Source organism: Notothenia rossii, assembly GCF_949606895.1.
Source record: "Notothenia rossii genome assembly, chromosome: 6".
NCBI classification, from domain to species: domain Eukaryota; kingdom Metazoa; phylum Chordata; class Actinopteri; order Perciformes; family Nototheniidae; genus Notothenia; species Notothenia rossii.
This window is the reverse complement of record NC_136909.1, coordinates 81,230,023-81,245,871: the sequence shown is the minus strand read 5'-3', so window position 1 is coordinate 81,245,871 and position 15,849 is coordinate 81,230,023. Positions and strand designations below refer to the sequence as shown.

At 40.3% G+C, this 15,849-nt stretch overlaps 1 protein-coding gene across 1 annotated transcript; it reads left to right on the top strand.

Moving 5' to 3' along the window:
• The first annotated feature begins 4,342 nt into the window (after positions 1–4,342).
• On the top strand, positions 4,343–15,419 carry LOC307043869 (myosin heavy chain, fast skeletal muscle-like). The gene is made up of 41 exons (XM_079688783.1): positions 4,343–4,416; positions 4,551–4,590; positions 5,088–5,309; positions 5,385–5,528; positions 5,611–5,767; positions 5,859–5,886; positions 5,983–6,079; positions 6,189–6,281; positions 6,370–6,433; positions 6,513–6,611; positions 6,708–6,811; positions 6,931–7,069; positions 7,182–7,300; positions 7,554–7,703; positions 7,804–7,974; positions 8,072–8,372; positions 8,520–8,584; positions 8,684–8,771; positions 8,883–9,000; positions 9,083–9,206; positions 9,624–9,760; positions 9,840–10,095; positions 10,181–10,423; positions 10,506–10,682; positions 10,761–10,906; positions 10,999–11,089; positions 11,188–11,577; positions 11,701–11,827; positions 11,917–12,035; positions 12,123–12,319; positions 12,562–12,745; positions 12,856–13,021; positions 13,132–13,256; positions 13,354–13,662; positions 13,750–13,953; positions 14,061–14,186; positions 14,274–14,444; positions 14,532–14,636; positions 14,732–14,827; positions 14,980–15,111; positions 15,316–15,419. Exons 3-41 carry the CDS (start codon positions 5,103–5,105, stop codon positions 15,334–15,336), a joined length of 5,790 nt encoding a protein of 1,929 aa, XP_079544909.1. The 5' UTR covers positions 4,343–4,416; positions 4,551–4,590; positions 5,088–5,102; the 3' UTR covers positions 15,337–15,419.
• Positions 15,420–15,849: the final 430 nt, after the last annotated feature.

The following is a 15,849-nucleotide window of genomic DNA, read 5'->3' as shown; positions in this document are numbered from 1 at the left end:
AGTGAGCCAGGGCAGGTTGTGCCGTGTGGTAGTGAACTTGGTCGGGATATGCTTATCTATCTGTGAAAACAGTTAGTCTCTGAGCATATTCCAGTTGTCCTTCACAGTTAGCTGGTTTTCTGTTCTAACAAATTCTGTGCTGAACACTTCCAGCTCAGTTTGGATGGCTTCCCAGTCCCGCCCATTAAACCAATGAGCCCAATGGTGGCGTGTCAGGCGGGGAGAGTGTGTGGGAGAGAAACATATATAACACACTTCAGGCAAGGGAATACCCCCCAAATACATAATCACTTCACTAACATACTTGAGGTTAGGTTTGGGTTAATACAATCAAAATAAAGCTTCAACACTCATGGGAGGGGTTGGATTGGTGCAGTCTGCTGCTGCAGGGCGTTAGCATGAGGGAATCAGTCATAGTGAGAACCTTAGGGTCACCAAAGGCTGCCAATAAAGTTCAGTGTTGCAGGTAATATACTCAAACTTAATGGACTCAGAACCGAGGTATAGGTAAAGTGAAAGCAAAGTTTATCGTGCGGATGATTCAAGGCTGGGTTTTTTCAGATGAGATCAGGTAAACAAAAACAGGTCAGGCAGGCAGAAAAGATGCACAATAAAAAGTCTGGAGGGGAATTGTTGGAGCAGTGGCAGGTATTTATGCAGGGGAGATTTTAAGAAGATTGGGCACAGGTGAGCAGGTCTGTATGGAAATCATGTGATGAGTGAAGGTGGGGAACATTGGCACACAGGACGAAGAGGAAATAGACCTTTTTTTCACAGCCTTGTCATAGCAGAACAGCACCGGTGTGACTAATAATATTAGCAATGGTGCATTTTAATCAGAAGTCCCAGTAAACCATGGCAGTTTGACTGACAGCCAGCATAAACAATAGGACCCTGAAACTGATGCGGCTAAATGTAATCCAGCCATCATTTATTTTGTAATCTACACCTTTGATTATTTAGTCTTGATTCAATTACATTAGATAAACCTCATTGATCCCACATTGAAAACAGATTTTGTTACAGAAGCAACACCTTAACAAGGCAAGGCACATTTGTTAAAAAACAAAGGAAATCATAAATAAAACAGTAACTACACCTATCATCATGTAGTACATAGACTAAATAATATAAAGGATACATTGAAATACACTATAATAGGCCAACTGGCATCTAATAAAAGATAAAAACAGAATGTATGAAACCGTATTATTCTTATTTTGACATATAAAACATAGCTATAGTAATGACAGGGAGAGTTAGTAACAGTAAACAGCCAATTTAACATCATTATAATATACCAAAACAAAGCCGAGTATTTGTAACTTCCTGTGGCCATAACAGACTCTCAGCAAGCCTGCATGAATATGATTGGATGTTAGTAATCAGCCGTTAGCAAACAATATAATGTTTCATTGGGCCAATGACACAGTGTGTACATTTAAAGGCCTATGACTAATGCAAGGTCGACCTACGGCTCTTTCCGACCTAATGTAATAATCTGCAGAAAATGAAGGTTACGTGCATGATTGACACACGTGCTTCAGTACAGGGATACATGTCAAGCATGTGTCCTACCAGTATAACATAAAAGTAATCAATACTAATGTGATGGGCTTCAAGGGACAGTATGTGTGTGTTAACATGCAGTCAGCATCTATGGTCAGCATGTGTGTGTGTTTGCTGTGTCTGGTTGTCTGCTTGTAAGTGTGTTAAGCTCCATCCACTGCCACTGGTCCATGTGCTTCTGTCTGTGTGTGTGTGTGTGTGTGTGTGTGTGTGTGTGTGTGTGTGTGTGTGTGTGTGTGTGTGTGTGTGTGTGTGTGTGTGTGTGTGTGTGTGTGTGTGTGTGTGTGTGTGTGTGTGTGTGTGTGTGTGTATGTGTGTGTCTGTGGTGACTTTCACATGATTTGCCGCAGAGCACACACTCATTCATGATTCAGCTAACATGTTGTGGCATTTCTCTCACAGTGTCATGTGTTGACTCACTGCAGTGTTGAGCAGCTTCAGTGCACATGGGAAGACTCATTAATAAAAAGGGAGTTTTTTTTTTACTTTCTCTCTCATTCAGACAGAAACAAACCATCTGTGATCTTCAGATTCAACTGCAAGATGGATTTCAGTAGAGCTATTACACATCCCTTAGATTTTTTAGGGAGAATTTCAAGCACTGCTCCACTCTGTTTTGAGATCAAAGCACTCTAGAGTTAACGAGCTGCTCCATCAACTCTAATGTTAAAATCTGAAAAAGGCCTCTCTACCGAGCTCCAAACTAAGTTCAATATCTCAAGAAGTGTAAAAGATATCAAAACTGAAAAGTCAATTCTGAATAGCTGAAGGTCTTGTGATCATTTGAAAGTTGTAATGAAGTGTCTAGCTGAAAGTATGTGGAAGCAGTAGCATTTGGCGCAAGGTGTAGGAAAACAGGATTTGAAGGTATCTCCCATTGACTTCAATGTTAAAAAAATAGTTAAAAAATCGGAATATTTCAAAAAGTATAAAATATTTTTAAAACGTTGAAAGTTTCCCATTGATTCCTGAAAAGGCTGAATAGTTTAATATTTGAATGGTTTCTGTAGCTGAAAAAAAGCTGAAGTTATGGAGAGCCAAAGTATTGGCTGAAATAATAATAAGAGGAAGAATAAAGATTGAAAGAGCTATCGTGGAATGCTGTAAACAGCATTCACACTATTAATAATGGAAGAATAAAGATTCAAAGTACTATAGTGGAATGCTGTAAACAGCATTCGCACTAATTAAACAAAAGGTCACTGAAGGTGCAGCTTGACATGTTTAAGCTCCAGTATCATTCAAATACAATTCAGAGGCCGCAGCTATTCTGAGGAGTCAGTTGCCTGAAGTCCAGTGCCTTTTCGACCAAGTAGAAGCCCTTATACGCCATCTTATGGTTGTTCCTGCAGCCTCTGCTGAAGCAGAGAGGAGCTTCAGTGCTCAGAGGAGGTTGAAGACCTGGCTGATAAGTACAATAATGCAAATTCGCATTATGTAGCAGTATGTCACATTCACAAGGAATTGCTGGATAAAGTCAGCAGGGAAAAGATTTGCCAGGAGTTTATACTTGCAAATGAGTACAGGAGGCATGTGTTTGGTTCTTTTAGCTGAGAAGAGCAGTGAGGACAGTAAAGGATACAAGAAGAGATGGGATTGAAGGGATAGATTGAGGACAATGGAACATTTTCTTATATTAAAAGTTTGATTATCTGTTGTTTCCTTCGACCTAAGCCATTATATTAAATGTTTCTATTTTTACCTGTTTTTGGTTCGTCTGGTCATATTTTGAATCATTTTTTATATGACCATAAATAAAAGAAGAAGAAAAAACTAAGTGGAAATGTAACCTCACATTATTTTAATTTTAATTCTGAAAATGTTTGTAAAATGTTTGAAAATGATTATCTCCAGTGTTGGCTATCGGTCCCTATATTAAGCAATTAAGAAAGTAAGACGGCTTTTCCTTATACATATTTTAGTATTTTTCTTTCTGGCAGAATGTATCTTTATGGCAAACTACATTTTTGCCTGTATTTTTTGTCACCATAGTCCCTAAATGTTTGTAGAAATGCAGGAAACGAGACTCATATCGAGAAATGTTTTATTGAGGAGAGCCCCCAGACCCCCTGTTTTTGTGTCCCCTCCATTTCTCAAACCAAAGTTACACCCCTTCATAGGCATGCATTGCACCCCCAGTTGAATGTTATGCACCCTCTATTAAAAAAAGAGAACGGAGCGAAAAATACAAAAAACAAATTGTGTCAGGTGCGCGTGACCTGCTCCGCTGTGTGTGCATCATTTCCAAAGTGCTTCCACAGCAGTGACAAACATCTGTGGATAATCATGTATACGAAAATGGTTAAAGCAACCATCACTAAACGCCAGCAACACTGCATCTACTGCAGACAATAGCAACAGGTCAGATGGGGACATCACGTTACCCTCTGTCGTGGACACTTACTTAATCCCGCCTGACTCGCCACCCTCGCCCCCGGAGCAGCAATCTTTGTCGCCCGAAACACTGCCGCCCCTCGGCGATCCGCAGGTGCCAGGAGACAGAGCCTGCCCAGGTATAACTAAACAAGTACTCGCCTGTACAGTGGGATAAGGCGGTCATTTTGCAGCTCCTGCTATAAAAATAGACAATGTCTAGAATGTTCATGTCTAATACTGCTGAACCCCCTGTAATCTCAGATGCACCCCAAGTATTTTTGTTCTGGAACCGGGCCAAAATACAAGATGCACTGTGAACACCTGTTCCAATCGATGCCTGTTGTCCACACCATATTTGGCAACGGTCCATATTTAACCACGCTGCGCAAGCAATAAGCCAGATTGTATATAAGGGGGCCCTAACAGGACAGAGGCGGTGTGGTGGAAGACATTTGGAGACTTCAGCTTGTGGTAGGCTTATCTTCTGTTGTATAGCATTTGAATGTATTCTGTATTTGCTTAATTTGTTTAAAATATAAATTCATTGTAAAAAATATCATGAACAATTTTGTTGATTTAAGACCAATATGATATTTTTTCAACAGGATTGTGGAATATTTCTGATTTTCAATAAGAGTGGAACAGGTATGAACATATTTACTACATTACATTTGTAAATATATTTTATTCCGTCAATAAAAGTTAGAAAAACGTTTTAATGAGCTAATTACTTTTAACTCCATACTGGAATGTGTTCTGGTAGCAGTACAGAGGAAAATAATTGAAGTGTGGACTGTTACCAATCCACATTTCAGTTTACTTCCTACCTCTGAGAGCAAAGCAGCTGACCCCCTCACTGCTTCCTGGGCCCTGTATAGTAGCTGCCCACTGCTTCTAATACTAGGATGGGTTAAATTCAAAGACTACATTTCACTGAGAGTGGTGCTGTGCACATTTGTGTGACGATTTAACGAGAATTTGATTTGAATCCTTCCATTTCAATTTCAAGGACAATTCGATTTAATGGGGATATGTTTATTTTTCTTTGATGATAGACATTCTGGGCTGTTGAATCAAATTGATTGAAAACATTAAAATAAGTAAGATTAATAAGATTTATCTTACTTGTGTGTACTTCACAGAAATAAACTGCCACCATGAGTACCGACGCGGAGATGGCCTTGTATGGCAAGGCTGCCATTTACCTTCGTAAGCCAGAGAGGGAAAGAATTGAGGCTCAAAACGCACCATTTGATGCCAAGAGTGCTTGCTTTGTGTCTGATGCCAAGGAGCTGTACGTGAAGGCAACAATCCTCAAGAAAGATGGTGGCAAAGTCACTGTCAAAATACTGGGAACTGAAGAGGTTCGTATCATTAAATCAGTGTGTACAAGGAATTCAATTTGATCATTTGTCATTGTAACACATTTCCTGTTCTAGGAGAGGGAGGTGAAAGAAGAGGAGGTCTTCCCATTGAACCCTCCCAAGTATGACAAGATTGAGGACATGGCCATGATGACCCATCTCAATGAAGCCTCTGTGCTGTATAACCTCAAAGAGCGTTATGCAGCATGGATGATCTACGTAAGACTAATTGCCTAATGAGACTGAAAAATGTTTGGTGGAAACATGAAGTTACATTTAAATTCTCTATGATATATTTTAGACCTACTCTGGGTTGTTCTGTGCCACTGTGAACCCCTACAAGTGGCTCCCAGTATACGATGCTGAATGTGTAAGCGCCTACAGAGGCAAGAAGCGTATGGAGGCTCCACCCCACATCTTCTCTGTCTCTGACAACGCTTATCAGTTCATGGCTACTGGTAAGTCATTACCACTCATTTAAAACGCATCAGTATAGGGTTTCTGTTTTAACATGTATTTGATTGGTTTATGTTTTTTTTACTTTTACAGATAGGGAAAACCAGTCTGTCTTGATCACGTAAGTTTGTAACATTTACAATTGTGCCAATTTAGTTTTAATTAAGATTAATCAAACATATTGGTCAAGTTCTTAATAATCTCTGTCTCTACCTAGTGGAGAATCTGGTGCTGGAAAGACTGTGAACACCAAGCGTGTCATCCAGTACTTTGCAACAATCTCAGTTTCTGGACCCAAGAGAGACGCATCAAAGGTATGTTACTCTATGATGATGACGATTCGGATTCTTTATCTTTAGAAGTTTTTTCAGGGATGAACAAATTAAGTCGTTTCCTGACAGCTATTCTTAACCTGGATTTTAGGGGTCACTTGAGGATCAGATTATTGCAGCCAATCCATTGCTTGAGTCTTATGGTAACGCCAAAACTGTGAGGAATGACAACTCTTCTCGTTTTGTAAGTATGGAACAGTTTCTACACACGAGAGAAGCATTGTTACATTGCACATGTGGAGGGACATTAATGATTATGTTATTCCAAACAGGGTAAATTCATCAGAATCCATTTCAACACAGCTGGCAAACTGGCCAGTGCTGATATTGAGACTTGTAAGTAACAATCCTTATAGTGTATACAAACTACTGTAAGTCAGATTTAGCCTGGCACTGACATGATCAAAACTTGTAGATCTGCTGGAGAAGTCTAGAGTGACATTCCAGCTTGAGGAAGAGAGAGGCTACCATATCTTCTACCAGATGATGACCGGCCACATACCAGAGCTCCTTGGTAAGGAGAATAAGATATTGCAATTGTTTCAACCTTATTAGACTTTTACATTTATAAAAAATATCTACTGACATGTTTATCTTTTTTGGATTCTAGAACTGGCACTCATCACAACCAACCCCTACGACTTCCCCATGTGTAGCATGGGTAAGATTGTTGTGGCCAGCATTGATGACAAAGTGGAGCTGGAAGCCACGGATGTGAGTAATTTTCAATTCAACATATTTAAATAGACTTTGTGAAACAAATGCAACATCATTACAACTCTTTTAAGAACTTTTGATTGAACAATTGTGTTTTTTGGGTCTCTTGACATCAGAATGCTATTGATATCCTGGGCTTCAATAATGAAGAGAAGATGAGCATTTACAAGATGACCGGTGCTGTGCTTCACCATGGTAACATGAAGTTCAGGCAAAAGCAGCGTGAGGAGCAGGCTGAGCCTGATGGCACAGACGGTGAGTATTTAATCTTAGCTCAAAGCTTAGAGCTTGGAAACAACATTGATACATTTCTTGATAACATTGTGTTCTTCACAAATTATGATGGACATTTCTGAATTATTTTCAGATGCTGACAAGGTTGCTTATTTGCTGGGTCTGAACTCCGCTGACATGCTGAAGGGTCTGTGCTATCCTAGAGTGAAGGTCGGAAATGAGTATGTCACCAAGGGACAGACTGTACCTCAGGTAAACAACGATGATCAATATCCAACATTCGACTGTTTATAAACAAAAAATGTAGTACAGATTTCATTAGGAAAAATATATGCGATGTCAGTTGGCATTTTCTGTACTAGTTGTAATTTAATTCTAAATTCAATGGCGTCTTTGATTCAATTTTAGTTTAGTTTTTGAATTTTAGTGGCATGTATCTTGAAAATAATATAATATACCAATTGTATACGTAACAAATGAAATCACATCACTTTTTTTCTTTAAGGTCAACAACTCTGTGCCTGCCCTGGCCAAGTCTATCTATGAGAGGATGTTCTTGTGGATGGTCATCCGTATCAACCATATGTTGGACACCAAACAACCTAGACAGTTCTACATTGGTGTGCTGGATATTGCTGGCTTTGAAATCTTTGATGTAAGCCAGAGTTTGAACAATTTAGCAGTTGATACTTTTCAATAAATAATAGTTCTTATTGCCTTGTAAGAGATTATGAAGATGATATGTCCTTTTGCAGTTCAATACATTGGAGCAGCTGTGCATCAACTTCACAAATGAGAAACTGCAACAGTTCTTCAACCACACTATGTTCGTCCTGGAGCAAGAGGAGTACAAGAAGGAGGGTATTATCTGGGAGTTCATTGACTTTGGTATGGACTTGGCTGCCTGCATTGAGCTGATTGAAAGGGTAACCACTTCATTTATTATATCATACATCATATGTAACAGTTTTTTATTTGTTATAATATATCACTAAATGATATTCCTCTTTCAACCTTTTCAAGCCCATGGGCATCTTCTCCATCCTTGAAGAGGAGTGCATGTTCCCCAAGGCCTCAGACACATCCTTCAAGAACAAGCTGTATGACCAGCATCTTGGCAAAAACAGAGCATTTGAGAAGCCAAAGCCCGCAAAGGGCAAGGCTGAGGCCCACTTCTCCCTGGTGCACTATGCTGGTACCGTGGACTACAACATCTCTGGCTGGCTTGACAAGAACAAGGATCCCCTGAATGACTCTGTCATTCAGCTGTACCAGAAATCCTCAGTGAAACTGCTGGTTTCGCTGTATCCTCCAGTAGTTGAGGGTAAGATAGTAACTACAGTAAAGAAATTTAAAACCAGAGATAATATATACTTTTTACAAATCAAATGTATATTTGTAATATTATTTTATCTCATCAACTATTACTTGTTTATGCTAATTTGTTGACATTCTAACAAAACATCAACAGATACTACTAAGAAGGGAGGCAAGAAGAAGGGTGGTTCCATGCAGACTGTGTCCTCGCAGTTCAGGGTAAGTTTTCTCAAAGCAAACATATCTAATAGATCTCTGTTTAAACTAAAACTCCCAATTGTGGCATTTCATGACATGAGACACCATTATGGATTACAGGAGAACTTGGGCAAGCTGATGACTAACTTGAGGGCCACCCATCCTCACTTTGTGCGCTGTCTGATTCCCAATGAGATAAAGACTCCAGGTACATATACAACAGTATTGAGGACTGGTTTGGTTTTTAATTCTGTGCTGCATCAACAGAAATACCTACTATTTATTCAAATAATTAAATATATAATATTTTTTTGTTCAGGTCTTATGGAGAACCACCTGGTTATCCACCAGCTCAGGTGTAATGGTGTCCTGGAGGGTATTAGAATCTGCAGAAAAGGTTTCCCCAGCAGGATCCTCTATGCTGATTTCAAGCAGAGGTATAATGTTTTTATACATAGAATTTGAACCTCTCATTATTACAATGTAATGCTCCTCCTGACAATAAACACTTTCATATAGATACAAGGTGCTGAATGCCGGTGTCATCCCTGACGGTCAGTTCATGGACAACAAGAAGGCTTCAGAGAAGCTGCTTGGGTCAATTGATGTTCCTCATGATGAATATAAATTTGGACACACCAAGGTAAGTACTTTACATTTACTTCTTAACTGAGCTAATGAATATTTACCAAAGACGCTGTACAGTGTATTTGTTGTATGTTACTTTGACTACGGTAGTATGTATTATACATGTAATTAATTAAACTACCTCAGGAGGTCAACTCTGGTAGCCTCTCGTTTTCCATCCCGGCAAATAATAAAAAATAAAAAAGAATACTTCCTTGATTATGATGAAACAAGTCATTAAGACTTGGCCTTAAAACCATTCCATCCAACCAAAAACCATCATGTAAATACGAGTCACATATTTCCTTTTGTTTGTTTGCTTGCTTGTTATACAGTGTTTCAAGTGTTCATTATTGAATTCATCATTTATATTTCCCCTCCTTGAAAAAAGGTATTCTGATTCTGAAAACATATTTTGTTTCTGTTTGTTCAGGTGTTCTTCAAGGCTGGCCTGCTGGGTACCCTTGAGGAGATGAGAGACGAAAAACTGGCATCTCTGGTCAGAATTACTCAGGCTTTGTGTCGTGGTTATCTCATGAGAACGGAGTTTGTGAAGATGACAGCAAGGAGGCACGTTGAAAACTGCTAATTCTGATCAATGGTGTAAAGAAAAAAAAGATATTGTCTAAAACCATTGTTCTCTGTGCAGGGAAGCCGTATACACCATCCAGTACAACGTGCGCTCCTTCATGAATGTCAAACACTGGCCATGGATGAAGGTCTACTACAAGATTAAGCCTCTGCTGCAGAGTGCTGAAACTGAGAAGGAGCTGGCAAATATGAAGGAGAACTATGAAAAAATGACAACTGACCTGGCTACTGCCCTGGCCAAGAAGAAGGAACTGGAGGAGAAGATGGTTTCCCTTCTGCGGGAGAAGACTGATCTGGCTCTGCAAGTAGCATCTGTAAGTACACGTCAACAGACAAATACGCTTTTTCATGTTTGTGAATATATAAGAACTAACATGTATTTTTATGAAAATGGTCTAGGAAGGAGACAATCTGTCTGATGCTGAGGAGAGATGTGAGGGACTCATCAAGAGTAAGATTCAGATGGAGGCCAAACTCAAAGAGACAACTGAGAGACTGGAGGATGAAGAGGAAATGAATGCTGAGCTCACTGCCAAGAAGAGAAAGCTGGAGGATGAATGCTCTGAGCTCAAGAAGGATATTGATGACCTGGAGCTTACCTTGGCCAAAGTGGAAAAGGAGAAACATGCCACTGAGAACAAGGTTTGTAATCAATGATCTGTCCATTAGGTAGTGAGATTATAATTATTTATTTGTATTAACAAAATCTTTCTTGCACACTTAGGTGAAGAACCTGACCGAGGAGATGGCCTCTCAGGATGAGAGCATTGCTAAGCTGACCAAGGAAAAGAAAGCCCTTCAGGAGTCTCATCAGCAGACTCTTGATGACCTGCAGGCAGAGGAAGACAAAGTCAACACTCTGACCAAGGCCAAGACCAAGCTTGAGCAGCAAGTGGATGATGTAAGTTTAAAGTCACTTGATTTGGCTAAGCAAGATTATTCTTGAACATGATAATTAAAAATGTATACCTTTGTTTAGCTTGAGGGTTCTCTGGAGCAAGAGAAGAAGCTGCGTATGGACCTGGAGAGAACCAAGAGAAAGCTTGAGGGTGATCTCAAACTGTCCCAGGAATCCGTCATGGATCTTGAGAATGACAAGCAGCAGTCTGATGAGAAAATCAAAAAGTAATTTAGTTTTTCTGTTTAAACAACATATATTTTTTTAAAGAAGTGTTCAATTGCATGAACTCAATGCACTTTATCAATTTTGTTCACAGGAAGGACTTTGAATGCAGTCAGCTCCTTAGCAAGATTGAAGATGAGCAGTCTCTGGGTGCTCAGCTCCAGAAGAAGATCAAGGAGCTCCAGGTGAGATATTGTGTTACACTTAACAATACTGCATACATGTGTTATTATGTGTAATAAAGTGAATGATTGCTAAAAGAGAAACCATCTACATTCAACAGGCTCGTATTGAGGAACTGGAAGAGGAGATTGAGGCTGAGCGTGCAGCTCGTGCCAAGGTTGAGAAGCAGAGAGCTGACCTCTCCAGGGAACTTGAGGAGATCAGTGAGAGGCTGGAGGAGGCTGGAGGTGCCACCGCTGCTCAGATTGAGATGAACAAGAAGCGTGAGGCTGAGTTCCAGAAGCTCCGTCGTGACCTTGAGGAGTCCACTCTGCAGCATGAAGCAACTGCTGCTGCCCTTCGCAAGAAGCAGGCTGACAGTGTTGCTGAGCTGGGAGAGCAGATTGACAACCTCCAGCGTGTCAAGCAGAAGCTTGAGAAGGAAAAGAGTGAATACAAGATGGAGATTGATGACCTCTCTAGCAACATGGAGAATGTTGCTAAGGCAAAGGTACACTAGCATTACATGCTTTTTTTATTATATTATATGTTACCAATATGAATATAGTACATCATGTACATTATTTTGTGAATAAAATCTGATCACTGATCTTGTTGATTTCTTCCTCATTAGGGAAATCTTGAAAAGATGTGCCGTACTCTTGAGGACCAACTTAGCGAACTGAAGACCAAGAATGATGAAAACGTTCGCCAAATCAATGACACAAGTTCACAGAAAGCACGTCTCCTGACAGAAAATGGTATCTACATGTTTTTGGTGAACCATCTGTGGAGTATATGATTGAGAAACGTAACACAAACTAATGTATTATAATATCTTTCACACAAGGTGAGTTCAGCCGTCAAGTTGAAGAGAAGGAAGCTCTTGTCTCTCAGTTGACCAGAGGCAAGCAGGCCTCCACACAGCAGATTGATGAATTGAAGAGACAGATTGAGGAGGAGGTTAAGGTAAGAAACCATTAAGATAGTATATATTTGTATGATTTGTTTGTGATTTAGAAATTGTGTAAAGGTTAATAATATTTCTTACAACAGGCCAAGAATGCTCTTGCCCATGGCCTGCAATCAGCCCGCCATGACTGTGATCTGCTGAGGGAGCAGTTTGAAGAGGAGCAGGAGGCCAAGGCTGAGCTGCAGCGTGGAATGTCCAAGGCCAACAGTGAGGTGGCTCAGTGGAGATCGAAGTATGAAACTGATGCTATCCAGCGCACTGAGGAGCTTGAGGAATCCAAGTGAGTGACATTCAAACTGTTAGATGGCCAGAAGTGTAGCATTTTAGCAACAACTCTACTGATTCCTGAATTGCTGGTAATAACATTAGTATTTTAAAATGTGTATAGCTTCTTACTTTGAGGCCAATCCTTTAGATTAATTAATCTGGTAATTAGTTGTTTCGGTTATGCAAATATAACTAGAAAATAATTTGTAACTTTATGAGTTTAACTGAGCCACAAATACCTCCATTTTCAAACAGGAAAAAGCTTGCCCAGCGCCTTCAGGAGGCTGAGGAACAGATTGAGGCAGTGAATTCCAAGTGTGCTTCTCTTGAGAAAACCAAACAGAGGCTCCAGAGTGAGGTGGAGGACCTCATGATTGATGTGGAGAGGGCCAATGGCCTTGCTGCCAACCTGGACAAAAAGCAGAGGAACTTTGACAAGGTAACACCATTTACTGTGTTTGGTCAAAACACACAAACAATGACATGAATATTTATTTTGCCCTGATATTTTAACACAACCAAATAAACTGTATGAATTGTATTATTCAGGTGTTGGCAGAGTGGAAGCAGAAGTACGAGGAGGGTCAGGCAGAGCTTGAGGGAACACAGAAGGAGGCTCGTTCTCTCAGCACTGAACTGTTCAAGATGAAGAACTCTTATGAGGAGGCTCTTGATCATCTGGAGACCATGAAGCGTGAAAACAAGAATCTGCAACGTGAGTTCTACATAATGTCACAGAGTTCAACATGAGTTGGAAACATTTTTTGTTGATATTTTACCATTTAAGGCTCAACAATGTGATAAACCCCATGTATCTTTCTGCAGAGGAGATCTCAGATCTGACTGAACAGATTGGTGAGACTGGCAAGAGCATCCATGAGCTGGAGAAGACAAAGAAGCAGGTGGAGACAGAGAAGACTGAGATCCAGACAGCTCTTGAAGAGGCTGAGGTATTTCTTTCCTGGGAGTTCATAACATAAAAAATCATTGACAAATATATCAGTGTTTGAAGGCAAAGATGAGTGTTTAATTGTTTGATTTCATTAGGGAACTCTGGAACATGAAGAGTCTAAGATCCTGCGTGTCCAGCTGGAGCTCAACCAGATTAAGGGTGAGGTGGACAGGAAGCTGGCAGAGAAAGATGAAGAGATGGAACAGATCAAGAGGAACAGCCAGAGAGTGACTGACTCCATGCAGAGCACTCTGGATTCTGAGGTCAGGAGCAGAAACGATGCCCTGAGAATCAAGAAGAAGATGGAGGGAGATCTGAATGAGATGGAAATTCAGCTCAGCCATGCCAACCGCCAGGCTGCTGAGTCCACGAAGCAGCTCAGGAATGTGCAGGCACAGCTGAAGGTATAGAAAAGGAACAGTTGCTTTTCCAACTATGGTAGATTGGGCTACATTTTGGCATTCATGTATGTCTGATCTTTTTCTCACTAGGATGCACAACTGCACCTTGATGATGCTGTCAGAGCCCAGGAGGACTTCAAGGAGCAGGCTGCTATGGTGGATCGTAGAAACGGTCTTATGGTGGCTGAAATTGAGGAACTTAGAGCTGCTCTGGAACAGACAGAGAGAAGTCGCAAAATTGCTGAGCAAGAGCTGGTTGATGCCAGTGAGCGTGTTGGACTTCTGCACTCTCAGGTGAACAAACCTAATCATTTCAATAATTCAAGAATCAAATACAATTTCAACTAACATGAATATTAGGCATGTGATGACTTCAGAGGCTAAATATATTTACCTTTTAGAACACAAGCCTTGTGAACTCCAAGAAGAAGCTTGAGACAGACCTGGTCCAGGTCCAGGGTGAAGTGGATGACACTGTGCAGGAAGCAAGGAATGCAGAGGAGAAGGCCAAGAAGGCCATCACTGATGTAGGTTTCAATGCCATGTGTTCTTACTTTTAACGGCCATTTTTTTTGTTGATATTTCGAATTAACATGTTTTGATGTCTCCTGTAGGCTGCTATGATGGCTGAGGAGCTGAAGAAGGAGCAAGATACTAGTGCTCATCTGGAGAGGATGAAGAAGAACCTGGAGGTTGCTGTTAAGGACCTGCAGCACCGTCTGGATGAGGCTGAGAACCTGGCCATGAAGGGTGGCAAGAAGCAGCTCCAGAAACTGGAGTCTAGGGTAAAAAAAGTCCTACTAAGATTTATATAGCTGAAAGAAACCTTTGAAAACAAACTGGATACTTAATGTTTTAATGTTATTCAAAAGGTGCGTGAGCTGGAAGCAGAGGTTGAGGCTGAACAGAGACGTGGAGTGGATGCTGTTAAAGGTGTCCGCAAATATGAGAGGAGAGTTAAGGAGCTCACCTATCAGGTATGGTTACTATCATAGTTCAAATGTACAATACCAATTCATCTAATATAGAAACCTTTTAAAATATTTAAACATGCAATTCTAAATTGGCACAGACTGAGGAGGACAAGAAAAATGTTGCCAGGCTGCAGGATCTGGTTGACAAATTGCAGCTGAAGGTGAAGGCCTACAAGAGGCAGGCTGAGGAGGCGGTAAGGACAATATATATATTGTTTTGTAGATATGTCAGATTTATTTTTACCAGCAAATCTTGCTGATTGTTAAGATTACCATCACATTCTTATATTATATTTTGAAGTGTTTGATGGTTTCTGTACCTTAAACTATGTTTCTCTTATTCCAGGAGGAACAAGCCAATACTCATCTGTCCAAGTGCAGGAAGGTTCAAAATGAGCTGGAGGAGGCTGAGGAGCGTGCTGACATTGCAGAGTCCCAGGTCAACAAACTGAGAGCAAAGAGCCGTGACTCTGGCAAGGTAACTATAAAGACATTTCAGCTTTTATGAATGAAAATTAAATTAAATATCTCTTAATGCAATACTTAAGTCTTGACAGAACAAATATAGCCCAAATCTTTATGAAATGAACGACAGAGAAAACATTCAGATGTATGCAGAGTATGATGTTTATGCTTGTGCATATACACTGTATGTATTTATATTGTGTTTGTTTTTTTACAGGGAAAAGAAGCAGCTGAATAAAGCACTTGAGTTGATTGGCTGTTTCTAATCATATAATATGATGTGAAATATACCACAATAAACGTTTTTTATCTTCAATGAAATTGTCTTTCTTATTTTTATTCTTTACTTTAATCTTCTTCTTCTTCTTCTTCTTCTTCTTCTTCTTCTTCTTCTTCTTCTTCTTCTTCTTACCATATATCAGTTCATTGGGGTTCACTGATGCTCACAGTCTGGTCATTTCTTTGTAGGAGCTATATTATTTGAACATGTGGCAAAATTGTCAGATATAATCCTCAATGCATTCTTAATGGGACTCAGTTCTGCAGTTGGTTACCATGGTGTTGCTGGACAGATTGGGGCCACACACCTGAGTGACATCATCTAGTCAGAGCAGACACGCCCACAGACAGACTGGTACACACACACACACACACACACACACACACACACACACAAACACACAGTCAGACAGGGACACACACACACACACACACACACACACACACACACACACACACACACACACACCCT

What these genes read in the sequence shown, in the direction of transcription:
- LOC307043869 (XM_079688783.1), top strand. Translation starts at nt 5,103, where the DNA reads ATGAGTACCGACGCGGAGATGGCCTTGTATGGCAAGGCTGCCATTTAC. An exon ending in CCACATACCAGAGCTCCTTG is followed by an intron (nt 6,612 to 6,707) that starts GTAAGGAGAATA and finishes TTTGGATTCTAG; the next exon opens with AACTGGCACTCATCACAACC. An exon ending in TGGCTCTGCAAGTAGCATCT is followed by an intron (nt 10,096 to 10,180) that starts GTAAGTACACGT and finishes AAAATGGTCTAG; the next exon opens with GAAGGAGACAATCTGTCTGA.